The 23,978-nt window shown below is 44.0% G+C and overlaps 2 protein-coding genes across 2 annotated transcripts in view; both read left to right on the top strand.

Annotated features, from left to right (window-relative positions):
- Positions 1-23,978, top strand: part of CCDC69 (coiled-coil domain containing 69) — a 54,212-nt gene that overhangs the window by 15,122 nt on the left and 15,112 nt on the right. The window contains exons 2-4 of the mRNA XM_017515024.2: positions 5,950-6,019; positions 15,106-15,212; positions 17,698-17,785. Coding sequence (XP_017370513.1) covers positions 5,950-6,019; positions 15,106-15,212; positions 17,698-17,785 — 265 coding nt within the window. The remainder of the gene's footprint in view (positions 1-5,949; positions 6,020-15,105; positions 15,213-17,697; positions 17,786-23,978) is intronic.
- Positions 6,554-9,121, top strand: LOC108293552 (splicing factor 3B subunit 4-like). The gene has a single exon (XM_037733604.1). It carries the CDS (start codon positions 6,787-6,789, stop codon positions 7,960-7,962), a length of 1,176 nt encoding a protein of 391 aa, XP_037589532.1. The 5' UTR covers positions 6,554-6,786; the 3' UTR covers positions 7,963-9,121.

Genomic DNA, 23,978 nt, shown 5'->3' with positions numbered 1-23,978 from the left:
GATGCGGTGACATGTACCTGTAATCCCAGCTACTCTGAATGCTAAGGCAGGAGAATCGCTTGAACCTGGGAGGCAAAAGTCGCAATTGAGCCAAGTTCACACCACTGTACCTCAGCCTGGATGACAGAGCCAGACTCCATCTCCAAAAAAAAAAAAAAAAAAAAAAAAAGAGATGGAGATGCCCAGCACATATTGTAGGTCTAGAATGCAGCCTGGACATCCATGTTAAACAAGCCTTCCAGGTGGCTCTAGACCACATTCCTAAGAAATACTGTTTGGGGCATGGTAACATACTGAGGTAAGTCCAATGCAGATTTCAAAATCCTCTCCTCAAGCAGCCCCCTTGGCTAGCAGGAGAGACAAACAGCTAACCAGGTACAGGTTAGCTGTTTAATCCCTGAAACATAGTGAAGACAGGAACTGACTCTGCCCTGGGGCAGGTTAGGAGAAAAGCAGAGAAATGGTGTGTGCACTGAGCCTGGGGACCTGAGGTAGACCTGACCATGTGTCACAGTGGGGTGGTCTTGAGCAGCGTAGGATGTCTCAGTCACACAGAGGCCTGTATTGGGGGCAGGTGTGTAATAGGTAGCACTAGGTTATTTTGGTTTGGCTTTCACCTAGCAAATTTCCCAGCATTTTTTTTAAGTGATAATATTCCACATTGGCAAGGTTGCAGTGAAGCTGTTTTTTGTTTTTGTTTTTGTTTTTTTCTGAAACAGAGTCTTGCTCTGTCGCCCAGACCTGAGTGCCAGGCTGGAGTGCAGTGGCCCAATCTCAGTTCACTGCAAACTTTGCCTCCCAGGTTCAAACAATTCTCATGCCTCAGCCTCCCAAGCTGGGATTAAAGGCATGTGCCACTGTGCCTGGCAAATTTTTTTATTTTTAGTAGAGATGGGGTTTTGTCGTGTTAGCCAAGCTGGTCCCAAACTCCTGGCATCAAAAGATCCTCCCACCTCAGCCTCCTAAAGTCCTGGGATTACCAGTGTGAGCCACTAGACCTAGCTGAAACTGGTCTTCTTGTGTACCATTTGAGGGTGAGTAAATTGGTAGACCCTTCCGATATTAGACATGTAATACTAGATGTGTAAACAATTTTATAAATCAATGGGTTTTTTTTTTATTTTTATTTTTTATTTTTTGAGACCAGGTCTCTCTCTGTCACCCAAACCTGAGTGCAGTGGTGCGATCTTGGCTCACCACAACCTCTGTCTCCCAGGCTTAAGTGATTCTCCTGCCTCAGCTTCCCAAGTAGCTGGGATTACAGGTGTGTGCCACTATCGCCCAGTTAAATTTTGTGTTTTTAATAGAGACGGGGTTTCACCATGTTGTCTAGGCTCGAACTCCTGACCTCAAATGATCCACCTACCTTGACCTCCCAAAGTGCTGGGATTACAGGCGTGAGCTGCCACACCTGGCCTAAATAAATATGTTTATTAAAGCATAATCTGCACTTTAAAAAGTAGAAACAATTTAAACGCTCAATAGTAAATGACTAAACTCATCCATAGGGATGTTCTGTTGATCATTAAAATTAACACATTTGCAGAATAGTTAATGCTGCATAGTAAACATTCATAACATGTTTGAAAAAGTAAGATATGAGGAAATATATATGATAATCCCAATATTGAATATGTGTATGTAGATGAACAATATATGCTGCCAGGTTATGGGATTCTCTCTAGGTAGTGAGATTTTCTTTTTATATTTTCATGTATTTTCTGTACTTTCTACAACAACTGCCTACTACTGCTGTAACTGGAAGAAGATGTTTGTAAGTATTAAGAAATTGGGGCTGGGTGCCGTGGCTCACACCTGTAATCCCAACACTTTGGAAGGCCAAGGCAGACAAATCACTTGAGCCTAGGAGTTCAAGACCATCCTGGGCAACATGGTGAAACCCATCTCTACCAAAAATACGAAAATTGGCCAGGTGTGGTAGTGCATGCCTGTAGTCCTCGCTACTTGGGAGACTGAGGCCGGAGAATCACTTGAGCCTGGGAGGTGGAAGTTGCAGTGAGCCCTGATCACACCACTGTACTCCAGCTGGGACAACAGTGCAAGACTCCATCTCAAAAAAAAAGAGAAAGAAACAGAAAAAAGAGAAAAGAAATTGGAGTGGGGATAGACTGGGGACAGATGGTGATAGCCTTGATTGCCATTCTGAAGGAGTTATCTTGTGTTGTCAAGAGCTGGGGACTCAAGTACACGGCCATGCACTGCCTGTGGTCCGAAACCTGTTTGTGGAGAAGTGTTCGCCACCATTCTCTGGCGGTTATCTGAAAGAAGGCAGTGTTTCATGAGCTTACGATCTTATTTCAGATAACAAAACCTGAGACCCAGGGGCAGCCTGAGAGATCTGCCAAAGCAGATCATGTGGGATCTTTGTTCTTGCCATGTTTCTGAAACATGGCAATCATCATGTGCAATATTTGAGCTCTTGGTGTATGCCAGACACCACAGGTGCATCCTTTCATCTCATCCTAAAAGAGCCTCATGAGGAATCCGAGACATGGAGAGGTCATGCAGTCACACAGTGTTGGGTTTAGTATTTGAATCTAGACCTGGGTGATTCTAGAATTCGAAAGTTTTTAACCACTCTGCTCTGCAGTCTCTAATGCCGATTTGAACATTAAGGCACAATGTGACTGTGTCTTAAACCTCCCTGAGCCTCAGTTTCCTCACCTGTAGTGACCTTTGCCTCACAGTGCTGTTGAGAGGAGCTGAGATGAGAGCTGGGAGTTTCAACATGATGGGATCCTCTAGTTAAACCACTAGGCTTCCTCACCCCCATCTCACAGAGGAGGAAAAGAAGCCCAGAGGGTGAAGGGATTTGTCCGAGTTTGTAACAGAGCTGGGACTAGACTCTAGGCCTTCTGGCTCCCATAAAAGTATTGTCTGAGTTCATCTCATCAGTCATGGCAACAAGGAAGAGACAATCATTTGTGTTTTTCTCCCTCCTTCCTCCAGCTCAGGGTGGGAGTCTGGCTGCTGTCACTTCCCCAGATTCCAGTGTTGACAGCTTCTCTGACTCATGCCTGGACCAGGCTTTCTCCTCTTTGGTGGAAAGCGAGGACTGAGTCTTCACCAGGGTGGTTAGGGAGCTAAATTGTCAGGTGTGCCCAGCACCCAGCAGATTCAGGGCACGAGGATCTGGGGGAGGCACCGCGCCTCACTCAGTCTGCCAGGGTCTTACACATGCCGGGTTCTATGCCCAGCAAGTGGGGGAGAAGCAGACTATTCTAGAAGACTTCCCTTGATACATCTTCTCTCCACAGTGAGAAGTCTGCTTTCTAGAAGTGTTTCAGTGGTTCTTCAGTTTAGGACTTTTTTTGTTTGTTTAGACAGAGTTTTGCTCTTGTTGCCCAGGCTGGAGTGCAGTGGTGTGATCTTAGCTCACTGCAGCTTCCACCTCCCAGGTTCAAATGATTCTCCTGCCTCAGCCTCCCAAGTAGCTGGGATTACAGGTGCCCACCACTGTGCCTGGCTAATTTTTTGTATTTTTAGTAGAGACAGGGTTTCACCATGTTGGCCAGACTGGTCTTGAACTCCTGACCTCATGATCTGCCTGCCGCGGCCTCCTAAAGTGCTGGGATTACAGGTGTGAGCCACCACACCTGGCCAGTTTAGGATATTTTTAATACATTTTATTCTAGTAATTACCTTTAAAAAATGTTTTCACCATAGTAAAAAGTAAAGTTTGTTTTTTATAGCAATAATTCTTATTGAACATTTTTATAGCGTCTTCATAGTTTGACTTGTGTTTTTGTTTTTGCTTTTGTTTTGAGACAGTCTTGCTTGGCTGCCCAGGCTGGAGTACAGTGGCAGGATCTCAGCTCACTGCAACCTCTGCCTCCCGGGTTCAAGCAATTCTCCTGCCTCAGCCTCCTGAGTAGCTGGGATTACAGTTGTACACCGCCACACCCAGCTAGTTTCTGTATTTTTAGTGGAGAGGGGGTTTTGTCATGTGGGTCAGGCTGGTCTTGAACTCCTGACCACAAATGATCCACTGACCTCAGCCTCCCAGAGTGCCAGGATTGCAGGCATGAGCCACTGCACCCAGGCCTGATTTGTTTTTTAAAATGTTTCTTAAAATTGAGTCTAGAACATCTTCTTCCTTCCTTCCTTTTTTCCTTCCTTTCTGCCCATTCCCTTCCTTCCTCCCTCTCTCTTTCTCTTCTTTGTAAAAGCATCTTGAAAAACATACAAAAGGACTTAATTTTTTTTTTTTACCTGAATCCTGGTCCAGTGACCAGTGCCAGGCTTCAATCAACTTTTTGCCTCTCCAGCATGAAATGAGAAAATTATGGTGTGAGCGAGCGTGTAGCGTTGAGGAAGCATGTCAGTTCTCCTTTCCTGGAAGACTGTTCTTAAGCTTTTCCCTATTATATTTTGGAAGAATAAAATGTCCTTTATTTTATAAAATAATGATAATCTACAAACAGTTTTTTTCAGTATCCTTGCTTATCAGCCTATATCAACTCTTCCATTAAAAAATATTACTCATTTGGCCAGGCACAGTGGCTCACACCTGCAATCCCAGCACGTTGGGAGGCCGAGGCGGGTGGATTACCTGAGGTCAGGAGTTTGAGACCAGCCTGGCCAACATGGCGAAACCCCATCTCTACTAAGAATACAAAAATTAGCCGGGTGTGGTAGTGCATACCTATAGTCCCAGTCACTCAGGAGGCTGAGAATCGCTTGAACCCAGGCGGCGGAGGTTGCAGTGAGCCAGAACTGTGCATCTGCACCCCAGCCTGGGCAACAGAGCAAGACTCTGCCTCAGAAAATATATATATATATTACTCATGTATGAAATCTGGGAGCCACTGACACTGCTTTGTAATGTAGAAAGCCTTTTGTATTAATTATTGCTCTTAGAGGTTTGGGACTTTCAGCCTCACCCAGCAACCTCTGGGGAGGACAGAGGAGCTAGAATGTCAAGTTGATCACCAATGGCCAATAGTTTAATCAATCATGCCTATGTAATGAGGCCTCCATGAAAAAACCCAAGAGGATTGTGTTTGGGGAGCTTCCGCATAGCTGAACACGTGGAGGTTCCTGGATGGTGGTGCCCAGGGAGAGCATGGAAGCTCCCGCCCTTTCTCCCATACCTTGTTCTATGCATTTCATCATCTGTATCCTTTGTACTATCCTTTATAATAAATCAATAATTGTAAGTAAGTGCTTCCCCAAGTTCTATGAATCACTCCAGCAAATTAAACCCAAAGAGGAGGTCAAAGAAACCTCAACTTGAAGCCCATCTGTCAAAGTTTCTGGAGGCTTATAGTTGTGACTGTGGGGAAGGAGGGAAACAGTTTTGGGGACTGAGCTCTCCACCTGTGGGATCTGACCCCGTCTCCCGGTAGATAGTGTCAGAGGTGAATTAGAGGACACCCGGTTGATGTCCACCACAGAACTGATTACTTGCTTGGTGGTGGGGAGAACCCCTCACACACACACAGAAGTCTTCTTCTGTGTGGATGATGATTGTGGTGTGAGAGCAGAGGAGAAAGGGTTTGAGTTTTCTCTAAACAAAAATCTCTGAATTGGGAGCTGAGAGGTTTTCAGGGCACCTCAAGGGCATAGCTGGAGTGAGGGTGACAGCAGGCCTGGCCAAATCCTAAGAGAAGGAAGAGGTGACCTGGGAGGCCCCCACGGATGGCAGCAGGAGCCAGGCAGCAAGGATCTAAGGATAGGTCAAGCACCATCAAATTCCTCCAAGGGTTTCCCTGACAGGGATGAGAAATCCTGTTCTGGGGTCCCTCCCCCCGGGTAGAGGGCTGCTGCCTAGAGCTGGTGAAGCAGCCTAAATGCACCGGGCATGGGGCCGGGTCTGGTGTGACTGAAGGTCCTGCCTTGCCTTTGGAAGAATCCCGCTGTAGCAGCCATCCTCGCTTTGACCTCCCACCCTCTACCTGCACCTTATTGTTGTCTCATTTCTTCCAGAAGCGCCAAGGACCAGAACAGCCACCCAGACCAGAGTCCCAGGAATTAGGTCCCCTCAATGGGGACACAGGTGAGTAGCCAGACCCACAAAGGCCCCAGCTGCCATCTATGAGGTTTCCTATCTATACTCAGCACAGATGATACAGCTACTTAAATATCTCATGAGATCTTATATAGGTTACACTAATAGGAGTATCATGTCTAAAATCAGGGAGGTAATAGTCCTGACCTGTGCTTCCCTATTCTACGCTGTTAATACCACACCTAGAGTGCTATATATGTTCCTGGAAAGTACATTTTTAGAGGGATACAGAAAAAATTGGAGAGAGTACAATGGAGCAAGATCGGACTAGTGAAGAATCTCAAAAACGTGTCCTCTAAGGAACAGTTAAAGGAACAGAGCCGGGCCCAGTGGCTCACGCCTTAAATCCCAGCACTTTGGGAGGCCAAGATGGGCGGATCACCTGAGGTCGGGAGTTCGAAACCAGCCTGACCAACATGGAGAAACCCTGTCTCTACTAAAATTACAAAATTAGATGGGCATGGTGGTGCATGCCTGTAATCCTAGCTACTCGGAAGGCTAAAGCAGGAGAATCACTTGAACTCGGGAGGTGGAGGTTTTGGTGAGCCAAGATTGTTCCATTGCACTCCAGCCTGGGCAACAAGATGGGCAACAACTGTGAAACTCTGTCTCAAAAAAAAAAAAAGGAACAGAGAATGTTCATTTAGAAAGAAGATGTCGCCACAGGTGGCGGGGGAGGGAAGCAAAGGGTTAAAAAACTAACTGCTGGGGAGAGAGCAGAACCACTGCTGGGAGGCAGTGGGAGCTCTTTCACCATGGCTGCCGGGCGATCTCCAAGTGGAACCAGGTTGCCACCGTGTACTTGGGGGACCTGGATGAGAAGGTTAGTGAACCGCTCGCTGCTGTGGGAACTGTTTCTCCAGGCTGGACCAGAAGTCAACACCCACATGCCAAAGGATAGAGTCACTGGCCAGCACCAAGGCTATGGCTTTGTGGAATTCTTGAGTGAGGAAGATGCTGACTATGCCATTAAGATCATGAACATGATCAAACTCTATGGGAAGCCAATACGGGAGAACAAGGCATCAGCTCACAACAAAAACCTGGATGCAGGGGCCAACATTTTCATTGGCAACCTGGACCCTGAGATTGATGAGAAGTTGCTTTATGATACTTTCAGCGCCTTTGGGGTCATCTTACAAGCCCCTAAGATTATGCGGGACCCTGACACAGGCAACTCCAAAGATTATGCCTTTATTAATTTTGTTTCATTTGATGCTGCGGATGTAGCAATTGAAGCTGTGAATGGGCAGTACCTCTATAACTGCCCTATCACCATGTCTTATACCTTCAAGAAGGACTCCAAGGGTGAGCACCATGGCTCAGCAGCCGAACGACTTTTGGCAGCTCAGAACCCACTCTCCCAGGCTGACCACCCTCATCAGCTGTTTGCAGATGCACCTTCTCCACCCTCTGCCCCCAATCCTGTGGTATCATCATTGGGGTCTGGGCTTCCTCCACGAGGCATGCCTCCTCCTGGCTCCTTCCCACTCCCAGTGCCGCCTCCTGGAGCCCTCCCACCTGGGATACCCCCAGCCATGCCCCCACCACCTATGCCTCCTGGGGCTGCAGGACATGGGCCCCCATCAGCAGGAACCGCAGGGGCAGGACATCCTGATCATGGACACTCACATCCTCATCCATTCCCACCAGGTGGGATGCCCTATCCAGGGATGTCTCAGATGCAGCTGGCACACCATGGCCCTTATGGCTTAGGACATCCTCATGCTGGATGCCCACGCTCTGGGGGGCAGCCACCGCCCCGATCACAACCTGGAATGCCTCATCCTGGACCTCCTCCAATGAACATGCCCCCCCCCCGAGTGCCTCCATTCAGAGCTCCCATGGGTCACCCAGGTCCTATGCCTCCACATGGTATGCGTAGACCTCCTCCACTGATGCCCCCTCATGGATACACTGGCCCTCCATGACCAGCACCCTATGGCTACCAACAGGGGTCCCTCCCTCCACCCAGACCCACTCCCCGGCCACCAGATCCCCCTCGAGGCCTGCTTTGGGGCCCTCTAACTCAGTAAATTCACATTTTCCTTCCTCCTGTTACATCTTCCCAATATCTTTTCGATTCCCTGGACCAATCAGAGATGCTGCAGCTCCTTGGGGCTAAGGCACTAATCCCTTTCACCACCCCACCCCATTCCCCTTTTTAATGTAACTTTTTCCACAGGAGGTATTACTTTTTTATGTTGGTCCTGAGTATTTTGCAGATGGACAGAGAAAATAAAACTAAATTCCTGGTTTAAAAATAAATAAATAACTGTTGGTACTATGCTTAATGCCTGGGTGACAGGATCATTTGTACCCCAAACTCAGTATCATGCAATATACCCAGGTAACAAATCTGCATGCATATTCCTAAATCTAAACCAAAGTTGAAAAAGAAAAAAAATATATATATATATATACACACACATATATATATACACACATATATATATAATAAGTTAAAATTAATTTTAATTTCTAATGGATCATCTGGGAACCTTCTAACTTGAATATCTAATTTTTTTTCAAATGAGTAGAACTAAATTCAGTGAAATAACATTTATTTTGTTTTCTTTTCTTTGAAATTTGCATTTTATAAAAATAAAAATTACTACATCCAGGAAAGACTATATGTTGCCATAAAACTACAATTCTCTCCATGTGTCTGAAGTGCCCTAATAGAGAAGAAAGATGAGCCTTGTTTAGTGTGACCCTGAGGTCAGTATTATGGCCTCAAGGTAGTAGCAACATGCAGGCAGAATTCAGCTCAATCTCAAATAATTTTTTATGTGGTTGTCGATTTAAAACCATCAGAGCTACCTGGTAATAGGAGGAGCTCCCTATCTCCTCCTATTTAGTTATAGGTGTTTAGTTATAGCCTGGAGGGAGTATTGTAGGTGAAGTTCAAGTACTACATAAGTAATTGAACCACAAAATCCAATCTGATTGCATATAAGAATTATCCAGGCCAGGTGCAATGGCTCTTGCCTATAATCCCAGCACTTTGGGAAGCCAAGGTGGATGGAATGCTTGAGCCCAAGAGTTCAAGACGAGCCTGGGCAACATGATGAAACCCATCTCTACAAAAAACACACATGCAAAACATTAGCTGGGCATGGTGGTGTGTCTGTAGTTCCAGCTACTTGGGAACCTTAGATGGGAGGATCACCTGAGCCTGGGAAGTTGAGGCTGCAGTGCACTGGGATTGCACTACTGCACTCCAACTTGGGCAACAGAGCAAGACCCTGTCTCAAAAAAAGGAAATTTACCTGAAAAACTTCAAAGATGCAGATTCTGGGAACCTACCACAGACCAACTAAATTAAAATCTCAGGGAGTAGGGCTGAAGAAGCTGCATTTTTAGTAAATATATATATATATATATATTTACTAAACATATATATATTTACACATATGTGTGTGTGTGTGTGTGTGTGTGTGTGTGTGTGTGTGTGTATTTATATATGGTTATTATTATTTTTTTTTGACACAGAATTTCTCCCTTGTTGCCCAGGCTAGAGTGCCATGGCAGGATCTCAGCTCACTCCAACCTCCACCACCTGGGTTCAAGCAATTCTCCTGCCTCAGCCTCTTAAGTAGCTGGGATTACAGGTGCCTGCCACCACGCCCAGCTAAATTTTTTTGTATTTTTAGTAGAAATGGGGTTTCATCATGTTGGCCAAGCTGGTCTCGAACTCCTGACCTCAAGTGATCCAACCACCTCGACCTCCCAAAGTGCTGAGATTACAGGTGTGAACTACTGTGCCAAGCAAAGATATATGTGTATTTCTAATAAGATTCTCTCCAGTTGGGGTCAATCTGGTACTAATCCTGTGGACCAAAATTTGAGCCAAATGAATTGTGAGAATCCAGGGCTCTCTGATCTTAACTGCTGCTATCACCTAACCTCTGTCTATCTGCTCATGGCCTCTGGGAGCCAGGACTCAGGGGTACCAGCTCACTCCTCCTGTCCTGATGGAACTGACCAGCACTGGCATTGTCCTCATCCCACATTTCTTCCATATTCATTGTCAGATCTTGCTAATGGAATTTTCTAATAGTAAAGCTAACAATAATAATGGCAGCAACACTAGTATTAGGCTATAATGCTTGTCATGAGCACAGATAAACATTTAGAGAGCATTTCATGAATAATAAGGAACATTTATTGAACACTTCCAAAGTGCCTGGCACTGCATTTCCTTTTTTATTTTTTAAATAGAGATGGGGTCATGCCATGTTGCCCAGGCTGGTCTCAAACTCCTAGGCTCAAGCAATCCAGCCTGCTCGGCCTCCCAAAAGTGCTAGGATTACAGGCGTGAGCCACTGCAACTGGCCTGCACCAAGTATTTGTTGTTTTTTGAGACTGAGTCTCTCTCTGTGGCCCAGGCTGGAGTGCAATGGCACCATGTTGGCTCACTGCAACCTCTGCCTCCCAGGTTCAAGCGATTTTCTTGCCTCAGCCTCCCCAGTAGTTGGGATTACTGGAGGGCGCCACCATGCCTGGCTAATTTTTGTATTTTTAGTAGAGACAGAATTTCATCAGGCTGCCCAGGCTGATCTCAAACCTCTAGCCTCAAGTGATTTGCCCACCTCAGCCTCCCAAAGTGCTGGGATTACAGGCATGAGCCACCGTGCCCGGCCTGCATTTCCTTTTATGCACAAGCAAGCAGAATAAGGTGGTAGTTAGGAGTGTTTTCATGGAATCAGATTGGGTAGGTTCATATTCCCGCTCCCTTAATTTTGAGCTGGGTTACCTTGAACAAGCTGCATGACTCCTCTGAGCCTCAGCTTCCTCATCTATAGGATGGGGTTAATAATAGTACTTACAACTATTGGTAGCACTGAGACACTTGAAACAGTGCCGGGCATGTTGCAGGCATGGTAAGCTCTCAGTCTTCCTACCCTGTTTTTATTAATTTTATTGCCATTGTTTTCTGATTTAATCACCTCAGCCTCATGTGGTAAGTGCCATAATTATCCTGATTTCATATATTAGGTAACTGAGGCACAGAGAGGATGGCCACAGCCTTAGGTCGTACCTAGCATTCGATAGACTCAGCATGGATTGGCAGGGTCTGTTTTGGAGTTTCCCTAAGCAAGGGCTAGATTTCCTGGTTGTTTCCTTCCTGCTCTCAAGTAGCTCCCTCTGCTACCAGCTTGGGAAAAGCTGAAGGTAAGGAGCCACACACTCAGATGCTTATGGGTAAAGCAGATGACGTGTGACCCTTTATAGACATTTTTAGTATCGGGAGGTAAAGACCATAGCCAACTGCAGAACCACATCCTGGCCGGCCAAAGAGGAGGCAGCTGCTTCTGCCTCCAGCCCCTGGTTGACAGGAAGGCATATGTTGCCAGTTCTTCTTTGGATTCTTCAAGAAAAATGGGAAATCTGAATTATTAAGTAAAAGCTTCCCCATTGTTAAGTATCGATAACTAATTTTTAACTTACTATTTTAGAGACAGGGTGTTGCTCTGTTACCCAGACTAGAATGCAGTGGTGCAGTCATAGTTCACTGCAGCCTCCAACTCCTGCGCTCAAACCATCCTCCTGCCTTGGTCTCCCTAGTAGCTGGGATCACAGGTGCATGCCATCATGCCCAGCCTTTTTTTTTTTTTTTTTTAGAGCTAGGGTCTCACTATGTTGCCCAGTCTGGTCTCAAAGTCCTGGTCTCAAGTGATCCTCCCACTTCAGCCTTTCAAAGTGCTGGGACTACAGGTGTGAGCCACCATGTCTGGTCAACAACTAACTTTTTTAAAAATAGGGTGATGTGCTGGCCATCATTGCTCCACCCATTCACCGCAGCCTTCTATAGAAGTAAACTGCCTTGCTGGGTGGGTTTATCTTTGAGTGCTATTTCTTTTGCGGCATCGAAATTTTACTTATAACAATCCTGGGGGCTTGCCTGGGATTCACTGTTCTCCTCCGGCAGTCTCAGGCCCTCTCTCATGAGAAGACGCATCCTGCTGCTTCATTGCAACGGCCTCGTGGGTAAGGGACCAAGACCTACCCAATGTAACGAACAAGCCCTGCCTCTCAGCAACGCAGGGGGAAAGAAGGCCTATGAATACCGCGGCAACTAAGCAACTCTGTGCACAGACCAAGAAAAAGATGCTGCAGGAGCCAGTAAAGTATTTCCTTAGTGGTTAGGACCAAGGTGCCACCCTGAAGTTTCCGCACACCAGCACCAGCTTGAAGACCACCCTACCTCATGCTACTAGCCACCAAGACTGCCATTCGTACAGCAGAAAACAGATGAATACATCACATCCGAGTCAAGAAAGAGCCATCGCCATTAAAATCATGGGCTATTGTTCTGGGATCAGACCCTACCAAGTTAAAGCTAAGAAAAGCTTAGTCTATCTTTTCTTCTTTTCTTCCTTTTAACTTCTCCCCATCTTGTTCTTAATGTGATTAGATCTGGCTCATCTCACACTGTTGCTTTAATTTCTGTCTAGTTATGTCTTGTGGAGATTTGCATAACCAAGGACAGCTTGCTGCTTCCAGAAGAATATCTCTGTCCCTCTTAGACTTCCTCAAATTAGGAAAACACTATGAGTTTTTCTACGGATACTAGTAATCCAAGAAATACTAACTGTATTTGTAATTGGTAGGAATCAAACTCTTGTCCCTTAAAAACAGAATCTGTATGTTCCGCTTTGTCTAATGTCATATGGGACACTAAATGTTTAAGATAGACTGCTTCCACAGGTCTTTGTCAGTCCTTGAAACTATATATCCACTTCACTTCACCAAAGGAATTACTCCTAGCTGTCAATATAACCAATACAATCCTATACAGCTTACTGTTGTTATTGCAACATCTGAAAACTCTTCCCCTTCATTAAGTCGTATTTATGGTATAGGAGCTGACATTTCAGAAAAGGATCCTAAAGAAATTTTTTAAATGCGCTTTATTGCTCCTTCAACCTCTTTATCAATCACTCCCTCTAGACACAATGACAAAACCAAAGTCTCAGTGGTAGAAGTAGAGGACCTAAGGCAAACTATAGCCATTAAAACAGGATATAAGCATGTAAATGCATGGTTAGAATGGATTAAGTATTCCATTCGCACCTTAAATAAATGCAACTGTTAACGCTTGTGTGCAGGGTAGACCAGAGGCCCAGGTTGTCCCCTTTCCACTTGGATGGTCCCCAAATCAAGTGGACATGGAATGTATAGTAGCTCTTTCTCAGGATTCCAATGCCTGGGATAATGAGTTATGCCAAGTTCTTTCACTACTGTTTCCTGAGGTTCAACACCTTGTGGGTCAGCCCCCGAGAGCCTCACAGCCTCCATCTCCCAAGGCGAAGTTCATCTCGTATCTCTCACGATAGGGGCAGAACTTAGCATTGCTTGGAAACTTAACAGGATGCAGTGAAGTCAGGCACTTCCAAGAGCTGGCTCATCAGTTCTCCCTTACTCATCCCAGAGAGGATGTACGGTGGGATTGTGGAGGACCTTAATGGACACTCTGACAAATAATTCGAATGGCACTTGTGCTGTAGTCCAATTGACCATCCCTTTACCCTGGCATTTCATCAACCAGAGAAAAAGAAATTACAACATCGGCAAATAAGAGAAGCTCCTTATAAGTCTTTTGATTCTCATGTCTATTTAGATACAATTGGTGTTCCTTAAAGAGTACCAAATAAATTTAGAGACTGAAATCAGATCGCTGCAAGATTTAAGTCAATGTTGTTCTGGTAGGTAACAATTAATGTAAAAAAAATTGTAAATTAGATAAACTACATTTATTACAACCCCCAGTGGTTTGTTAACTATACTAAAGATGCTGTCAAAGGAAGAGCTGAACAATTAGGATCCACTAGCCCAGTGGCCTAAGAAAATAAAGCCCTAAATATAATATTAGTGGAGAAAGATGGTGTTTGTGTTATAATTAAGACCCAGTGTTATACCTTTATTCCAAACAACACTGTTCCCAGTGGGAGCATAACAAAAGCCCTCCAAGGACCTACTGCTTTATCAAATAAGCTAGCTAAAATGCTGGCATCAATAAGCCTGTTTCAAATTGGTTCCAACGCTGGTTCAGTCAATGGAAAGAAACCATAACCTTAGTTCTTACCCTCTAGCAACTGTGATAATTATACTTCTCGTTAGATGTTGGGTCATAGCATGCATCCGAGGACTTGGTGCAGAGGCTAGTAGACATAACTCTTACTAAATTATCCCCAACCCCTCCTCCACCCTATTCAGATAGATTACTTCTTTTAGAAGAACAACCAGAATCACTAAGCCAAGACGTGTTAAGGAAATTTGAAGAGAGACAGAGAAAAAAAAAAAAAGAAAACTGTAAAAATTCAAGATGGGGGATTGCTATAGTCAACCCCAAGTTTCTCTGCAAAGAATCAGTATGTCAGTATGCTCAGCTCTCTTATTCTTTAATTCTCTATTTTAAAGTTTAACTTCCTTGTTGTATTCAGTAGTTCACATCTGTTCCTCCTCCCCCTAGCTCCATCCTAACTCATCCTGGTCACCTGATCACTCCTGGCTATCTGCTCTGACACGCCCATAACCATCCTTCTTGCCAAAACACCCACCCTACTACTCCAGCTTGGACCCCTGCTCTTTTTAAAATAGCCAATCAGGATTAGTCTAGCTTGTGTGATCTAACCCTAGCCAATAGGGATGGCATAGTAGTAGGGACAATCCCTATCAGGCATAAGTACCCCTTCCCCTCCTTGTCCAAGTGTGCAGCAGCCATCATTGCTCCATCCATGCACCACACCCTCCTATAGAAGTAAACTGCCTTGCTGAGGGGATTTAAAATAATCATAATAATAAATTTAAAAATTAAAAATGGAGTAGAACATGGAGACCAGGGGACAAAATGAGACCATTGGCTTATTCCTTGAAAGAGGATCCCCCAATCCAGAGAGACTCAACAGTCTGTCTCTGGAGACTGGTCCCACCTGAAATCATTCTTGAGGCAGAGACCAGGGTTCTCATTCCTTAGCCCCACTTCCCACACTCTCTCTGTCAGCACTGACTGCACTTCCGCTCTGTGAGATTTTTTTTTTTTTTTTTTTTTTTTTTTTCACCTCTAGCTATAACTGTCCAGCTCTGTGTATCAGAGGAGGCTGAGCAGCACCAGAAGGATATAACCAGAATTCTCCAACAACATGAAGAGGAAAAGAAGAAATGGGCACAACAGGTAAGTCCATGTGCCCCCACCCCCTCTCTTTCTCCTGCTCAGCTAACTTTGGTGAATCCCAGAGTGAGGGCCTACATTAGGTTTTTGTTGCTGTTGTAAGAGTCCCTTACTCATCTTGCCAAGAAGGGAGTCCTTTATCTGTTAAACACATATTTTTATCAGGCCACTGTGTGCTGGGAACATTGGTTAAAGCAAGCAGAGCTGGCAGCTGCCCTCACGAAGCTGAGAGTCTATTTGGGAAGAGTAAAAGCCGTTGATGCTGCTGGATCAATTGCCTTTCTGGACCCCACTCATGGTTGGGTGGGGCCATGGAACTCACTCTGGCTGATGCATTATAGAAAGAAGAACCTGTGTCACTTCTAGGCTAAGCATTTAGTTGCCAGCTGAAGACCCTCAAGGTCTTTCTGTCTAGCTAAGTGACAGCACCGTTTGAATGGCTGCTCCATCAGACTGATCCCTGGATGATTATCCCTGGATAATCGTGGATAATCCCTGGGCAGCAGAGCTCCCTGCCATATAAAATGGGGAGGTAGTGGGTGCAAAATAAACCTTTTGTCTTAAGCCACTGAGACTTTGCCACTGTTTGTTATGGTAGCATAATTTAGCCTGTCCTGACTGAGACAGAAAGTCAGATGCCGAACACAACTACACAGAACTACATACTGCAACCATAAGTGCTATGAAAAGTTTACAGTGCCATGAAAGGGCATAATAGAACTCTTAGCCAAGGCTGTGGGGTCAGAGAAGACCTCTCCAAAGGCATGACACTGAAGCTTTAAAATTACCCAGAAATGAAAATTGAGGGATGCTACAGATTTCTAACCTATATCAGTCAAATGTCAAGGCCATGAAACATGAGGAAAGACTGGGGAACAGTTCTAGATTGAAGGACACTAAGTGATGGGATGGCTGAATGTAACCCGCAGCCTGGGATTTCCTTTTCCTCATTCTAACTTGGTCACTCACCCTTCCTCTCTCTCTGCCTCCGTTTCTTCCTTTACGAGAGGGAGTGGGTAGAGCAGCAGGAAAGATCTGGTGGTATACAAAGGTTTCCTCTAAATTATCTTTAGTTTAAATTATAAATATGAAACATGTTCAGAGTAAATATTGAAAATTCTGAAATTTAAAGTCACTTTTTAAAAATGGCTCTGGGTTGGTCATGGTGGCTCATGCCTATAACCCCATCACTTTGGGAGGTCAAGGCGGGTGGATCACCTGAGGTCAAGAGTTTGAGACCAGCCTGGGCAACATGGCAAGACCCCCATCTCTACAAAAAATACAAAAATTAGCCAGGTGTCGTGACACATGCCTGCAGTCCCAGCTACTTGGGAGGCTAAGGCAGGAGAATCGCTTGAACCTGGGAGACAGAGGTTGCGATGAGCTGAGATCACGCCACTGCACTCCAGCCTGGGTGGCAGAGCAAGACTCAAAAAAAAGGCTCTGTAGTTATAAACTAATTGCTCTATTAAATTGCATGGTTATTTGTTACAAAAAGATTTTCTGCTAGATTTTATTTGCTCAGTGGACTTGCTGGGAGATTACTGGGTGCAGGGAGGGTATGGCCTGGGCACTGCTAGGGGTACAGGGAGAAATCAGGGCCAGACCCTGCCCTCAGGGGTTCCCTGGGTGGAAGGCTTCAGCCAGTGCCCCCACACACATTGAAATTGTCTTTGCTTAGACACATTTTTCAGAAAGACACCTTTTATGAAATGTAGGTTAACTGTATGCATCTGCCGGTCTTTAGTGTGTTTCGGTAGATTACCATGGTAATATCATTTGGCCTTGACCATTACCTGTGGAATCTTTAACCTTCAGACTTGTAAGGGCACCAGGAATCATCAAGTTGTGTCCCTTCATTTTACAGGGGAGGGAGCTCATTACACAGGAATGCAGTGGTGTGCTGGGGCTAGAACCCCTTTAAGTCATGTCTTGCCCCATCAGCTGTACCTTACAGGTGGTAAATGGACTGGAAAACATCTCGAGTGTGGGACAGTGAGAATGGCTGGGAGGGTTCAGCCTGAAGAAGAAAAACGTTGGAAACACAGCCACTAGGTTCAGATCTCTGAGGGGCTTCCTGGGTTGAGGGAGCAGCCTGGCTCTGTGTGACCCCAGGGGGCAGCTCTGGAACCTGATGGTAGAAGTTAGAGGTCATTTGCAACAGTAAGCCTTACACAAGCAGAGAAACACCATAGAAGGCTTCCTGCCTTGAGTAAGCATCAGGATTAGAATACTCCTAAATCCTTTTCTATGCAGATAATTCTATGGGAACCCCCTGCTAAACCCTAAAGAAGGCAAAGTCTGCCATGCCTGCTGTATCTTGGAAGTCTTGTGCCCTCTCTGGGCATAGCATTCCAATCCCTCAGAGGAAGAGTTAGGACTCTGGTCACCAAGTCACACACAGGCCCAGGTGAGTGGATAAGAGATGCTGTGCCGAACCGGCTGAACCTGCTCAACCTCAGTCCTGCCCGGGACTCTCTGCCCCCAGGTGGAGAAGGAAAGGGAGCTAGAGCTTCGAGAGAGACTGGACGAGCAGCAAAGTGTCCTGGAAGGAAAGCATGAAGAGGCCCTGCAAGGTAACGTAGAGATGTTCCACTGGCCAGGGTGTGGGAGGCACTTCCTTCTGGCCCCACCTGCCGAGTTCACCTGGGCACTCCCACTGGTCCCTTCCTCTCTCTCTGGTCCACAAGCAATTGATTCAAATCTACAGGGTCCTTGCCCGTAGAGGAGTGATGGACTTTTCCTTTGGGGCATAGCTTTAAGAGGCTGGCATCAAGCTTCTTTTTCCTTATTTGAGAGGTATTTTTTTTCTTTCCATTTAAAAAGCAATGCATATTCATTAGAGGAAATTTGGAAAATCCAAACAAATAGAAGAATTTTTAAATACACATATTCCATCCCAACGAGATGGTAGCTCTTATTTATTGTTAGATGGATTATTTTTAAAAATAACTTTCTTTCCTCTTATATCACCAAATGTGATCATCATAGAAAATTTGGAAACTGTAGATTAGACAAAAAGATCTTACAGCACAGTGGTTAAGATCTCATTCTTGGTTGGGTATGGTAGCTCATGCCTGTATTCCCAGCACTTTGGGAGGCCAAGGTGGGTGGATTGCTTGAGCTAAGGAGTTCAAGACCAACCTGTGCAACATAACAAGATGCTGTCACTATTAAAAATAAATAAATATATGTTAGATAGATAATAGATAGATGGATGGAAGGATGGATAGATAGATAGATCTCATTCTCTAGAGCTCCAGCCCCTGGGTCCAAACTTTAGCTGCACTGCTTACCAGCTCTGTAACCTTGAAGAAGTTACTTTACCTCCCTAATAGGATCTTTGTAAGAATTAAACAATTCAATGATAGATAGACAGAGATAGAATTTAGAACAGTGCAAGATACTTAGCAATAATTCTTAGCACTAATTTTATTATTGAAAAAATTCAATTCATAATTCCACCCAGAGTTAGCCACTGTTTCCCCTTTGATATAGATTCCTGCCATTTCTTTTTCTATATATATGCATAGAATATATATCTGTACACACACACTTTGGGGAGGAGAGGGAAATTATTTTTTTCACTTTAAGTTGCATTAGCATCCAGTCATTAAACTCTTCTCTAACATGAGTTTTAGTAACTACATAGCATTCCAGTGTGTACCCTTCTTCATTTAACTGAGTCCCTTTGTTAGGCATTTAGATAATTTCAAGATTTTTGTCATTGTTTACAGCAGCAATGATACTTACATAATGAACCCCATTTTGTAGAATCTCTGTCACATTCATGATTTTAGCTTTAGAATAACATCCTAGTAAAACAGGTGTGGCAAAGTTTATGTATATATATTTTTTATTTTGGTAAACTAGGCATAAGATTTACCATTAGAGACGTTTAGTACATTCACAGTGCCACCACTCCAAAAGGAAACTCTACACCCACCAAGCCGTCATTTCTTTTTTTTTTTTTTTTTTTTTTTGAGACAGGGTTTGCTCTGTTGCCCAGGCTGGCGTGTGGTGGCATGATCTTCACTCACTGCAACCTCCACCTCTTGGGCTCAAACAGTCCTCCCACCTCAGCCTTCTGAGTAGCTACAGGCACTTGCCATCATTCTTGGCTAATTTTTATATACTTTTTGTAGAGATGGGGTTTTGTCATGTTTCTCAGGAGGGTCTCAGATTCCTGGGCTCAAGTGATTTGCCCACCTCAGCCTCCCAAAGTGCTGGGATTGCAGGCATGAGCAATCATGCCTGGCCTAAGCAGTCACTTCTTACCTTACCACTAGCCCCTGGCAACCACCAATCCACTCTCTGTCTCTATGACCTCGTCCATTCTGAACATGCATATAAATTGTACAACCTGTATGATCATCCACATCTGACTTCTTTCACGTTGGAGTGTTTTCACCTTGGAATGTTTCCAGGGCTCATCCGTGTTGCAGCATGCATCTACACTTTGTTTCTTTTTATGGCTGGGTAATTTGCCGTTGTGCAGACACACCACGCTCTATTTACCCTTTCATCATCAGTGAACACCTGGGCTGCCTCCACCATTTAGCCACTGTGAACAGTGCCACTAGTACAAGCACCTACTCGAACAGCTGTTTTCAGATCCCCCTGGGCGTACACCCAGGAGAGTTGCTGGGTCATACGATAATTCTGTGCTTAACTTTTTGAGAAACAGCCAAACTGTTTTCCACGGGGCTATATCACTCTATGTTCCCATCAGCAATGCACTGGAGTTCCAATGGTGCCACATTCTTGTCAACACTTGTAATTTTCCATTATTACTTTTGTTGCTACCATAGTGCATGTCAAGTGGTATCGAATTGTGGCTGTGATTTGCATTTCCCTAATGCCTAATTCTGTTGAGCATCTTTTCAAGTGCTTCTTGGTCACTTGTGTATCTTCTTTGGAGAAGGTTATGTATGTTATTGATGTTATTGAAATTAACCTTGAAAATGCTCTACTGATTTTTCCTTTCATCGTCAGTATTTGCACGATCTTTCCCCAGAATTATTTATCTTCTTAAAACATGCTTGTGGCTGGGCACGGTAGCTCACGCCTGTAATCCCAACACTTTGAGAAGCCAAGGTGGACAGATCACGAGGTCAGGCATTCAAGACCAGCCTGCCCAACAGGGTGAAACCCCGTCTTTACAAAAAATATAAAAATTAGCCAATCATGGTGGCATACACCTGTAATCCCAGCTACTTGGGACGCTGAGGCAGGAAAATTGCTTGAACCTGGCAGGCAGAGGTTACAGTGAACTGAGATCGCACCACTGCACTCCAGTCTGGGCGACAGAGAAAGACTCATCTAAAAACAAACAAAAAGCACATGGGCACATAGTTGTGAATATTTTATATGTAAAAGTTTATATCATATCCTTTTCATTTACCATTGTATCAAATATGTTTCCAAGTAATTATGCTGCTACTAAAATGTTTATAAAGGCAAGACCATAAAGTACATGGCTTTCCTTATATCTTGTGTCTTGACCGCTAGATCTTAAAACAGCTTTGGCATAAAAGATGTTGCCCATATTACACATTCTGTCCTTAGATTTACCCAAATGGAGTAACTAGAACAGAGGTCTGAATGATTTTAAGAGTCTTGAAACATATTTCAACATTAGCACACATTATTGCAAATATTGTGAAATGGAATTAAAGTCTTTGTCCGGAAATTGAAGAATTATGGTTTTGTGCGTATGTGTGTGTCGGGGTGGGGGTTGTTTTGTTTTTTGATTTTTGAAACGGAGTCTGGCTCTTTCACCCAGGCTGGAGTGAGTACTGTGGCATGATCTTGGCTCACTGCAACTTCTACCTCCCAGGTTCAAGTGATTCTTCTGCCTTGGCCCCCCAAGTAGCTGTGATTACAGGCACCCGCCATCATGCCTGGCTAATTTTTGTACTTTTAGTAGAGATGGGGTTTCACCATGTTGGCCATGCTGGTCTCGAACTCCTGACCTCATGATCCACTCGCCTTGGCCTCTCAAAGTGCTAGGATTACAGACGTGAGCCACCGCGCCCAGCCAAAGAATTGTGTTTTAATAATACCATACCCTGCTGAACTGGAGCTATCACTCAGCCTCCTTGAATATTTGTTCAGTTTCTCTATTTCTAAAATCTACCTTCTGTACCTCACAACACTTTATGGGAAAACAATTTTATTCTCCAAGCATTGCTTTGATATTATTTTAGTGTTATAAATATATTAATAAGAAAAATCTCCTACTGTAAAACCCAGGGGAGAAGAGATTGCCTGTCTTGAGTTCTTCCCATCAGTCAGAATACTTTTATAGTTATTTTTAAATTGCTTGGCACATATTAAGTGCTACATAAGTCTACAATGAATGAATGAAGGCATAGCATGGTGGAAATCCATGAGGTTTTATTTGTATGGGCAGAGATACTCAGATAACCACGAGAGACTAGTGGTGGTTTTCCACATTTCATGACCCTTTGTTGTCTTTCTTTCTTTTATTTTTTAAATTATCATATAGTAAAATTGACTATTTTTGAGGGGCTGTGCATTTTCATAAATTCTAATGCATGTATAGATTCTTGTAACCATCACCACAATCAGGATACAAAACAGTTCTATCACCCCTAAAAAGCAGTCTCAAACTACCCTTGGATAGTTTGGAGGATGTGAATACATCCTCCCCCCACCCCAACCCTGGAAACTACTGAGCTGTTCTCCATCTCTATAGCTTTGTCTGTCTGAGGTTATTACATACATGAAATAATACAATGTGATTTTTTTTTTTTTGAGACGGAGTCTCCCTCTGTCACCCAGGCTGAAGTGCAGTGGCACAATATTGGCTCACTGCAACCTCTGCCTCCCAGGTTTAAGCAATTCTCCTGCCTCAACCTCCTGAGTAGCTGGGATTACAGATGCATACCACTATGTCCAGCTAATTTTTGTATTTTAGTAGAGACAGGGTTTCACCATGTTGGTCAGGCTGGTCTCAAACTCCTGACCTCGTGATCCACCTGCCTCCGCCTCCCAAAGTGCTGGGATTACAGGCGTGAGCCACTGGGCCCGGCCTACAATATGACTTTCTTATATTGACTTCCTTCACTCATCGCAATGCCTTTGGCATTTATTCCAATTGTTACATTTCTCAATAATTCATCCTTTTCATTGTGGAGTTATATTCCATTGTTTTACTCATTCACTGTTGCAGGACATTTGAGGTAATTATGAATGGAGTGTTCTAACATTCGTGTACAGGCTTTGTGTGGACATGTTTCATTTGTCTTGGGTGAATAAACGGGATTGGGATAGGTCATATGATAAATGATGTTTAGCTTCACCAGAGTGACCACCATTGTATGTTACCATCAGTGATGTATGAGTTATACTGTTCCTACTTTTTGCCAATACTTGTCACTGTTTTTTTTTATTTTAGTTTTTCTAATAGGTGTGCAGTAATATCTTATCATATGTTTAATTTACATTTCAATAACGACTCGTGCTTATTTGCTGTCTACATATCCTCTTTGGTCAAATGTGTGTTCAGGTCTTTTTTTTTATTTAAATTAATTCACTTATCCTTACTGTGGAGTTCGAGAGATCTTTATATATTTGTGACAAGAGTTCTTTGTATTTGCACATATTTTGTCCTAGTCAGTGGGGTTACTTTTTTTCATTCTCTTAATAATATCTTTCACAAAGCCAAGCTTTTAATTTTGATAAAGTTCAATTTATTCTTTTTCTTTGATTATACTTCTTGTGTCATGTCTATTAACTCTTTGCTAAACCCCAGGTAACAAAGATTTTCTTCACTGTTTTTTTCTAAAACCTTATGGTTTTGTATTTAGATGTAAGAGCCGTACAATCATGTGGTCTATCTTTATTTCCTTTTTTTCCTCTCTCTCTCTCTTTCTTCTTTCTTCCTCTTTCATTCCCTCTCCTCTCCTGCCTTCTTTTCTTTTTCTTTTCTTTTCTTTCCAACAGGATGACTCTGAGGCCCAGGCTGGAGTGCAGTGGTGTGATCTTGGTTCACTGCAGCCTTGACCTCCAGGGCTCAGGTGATCCTCCTACCACAGCCTCCCAAGTACTTGAGACTATAGTACACATCACCATGCCTAGCTATTTTTTTTTTTTTGTACAAATGGGTTTTTGCTATGTTGCCCAGCCTGGTCTTGAATTCCTGGGTTCAAGCAAACCACTGGCCTTACCCTCCCAAAGTGCTGGGATTGCAGGTGTGAGCCACCACACCTGGCCTGGTTTTTCTTTAGACTGTTAATATACATTAGTTTGAGTTTTCAAATATAGTTATCCCTAGGTCTCCAGGGGGAATTGATTCTAGGACCCACTTTGGATACCAAAATCTGCAAATGCTCCAGTCCCTTATATAAAATGGCATATTACTTGCATATAACCTATGTATATCCTTCCATACATTTTAAATCATCTCTAGATTCCTTATAATACCTAATACAATGTAAAAGTTATGTGAATAGTTGTTAGACTGTATTTTTATTTGTATTACATTTTATTGTTGTATTTTTTTTTCCCATTTATTTATTTTATTGTATTTTAAGTTTGGGGGTACATGTGAAGAACATGCAAAATTGTTGCATAGGAACACACATGGCAGTGTGATTTGCTGCCTTCCTCCCCATCACCTACATGTGACATTTCTCCCCCTGCTATCCCCCCCCAGCTCCCCACCCCCCACCGTCCCTCCCCTATTTCCCCCCAACCGACCCCAGTGTGTAGTGCTCCCCTCCCTTTGTCCATGTGCTCTCA

The sequence above is a fragment of the Cebus imitator genome, unplaced genomic scaffold (assembly GCF_001604975.1).
Source record: "Cebus imitator isolate Cc_AM_T3 unplaced genomic scaffold, Cebus_imitator-1.0 Scaffold540, whole genome shotgun sequence".
NCBI lineage: Eukaryota > Metazoa > Chordata > Mammalia > Primates > Cebidae > Cebus > Cebus imitator.
Note: the sequence above shows the minus strand (reverse complement) of the source record. Positions and strands in the feature narration are given on the sequence as shown.

Bases quoted from the DNA above. Each gene is read 5' to 3' on its own strand.
- LOC108293552 (XM_037733604.1), top strand. From the start codon at position 6,787: ATGGCTGCCGGGCGATCTCCAAGTGGAACCAGGTTGCCACCGTGTACT.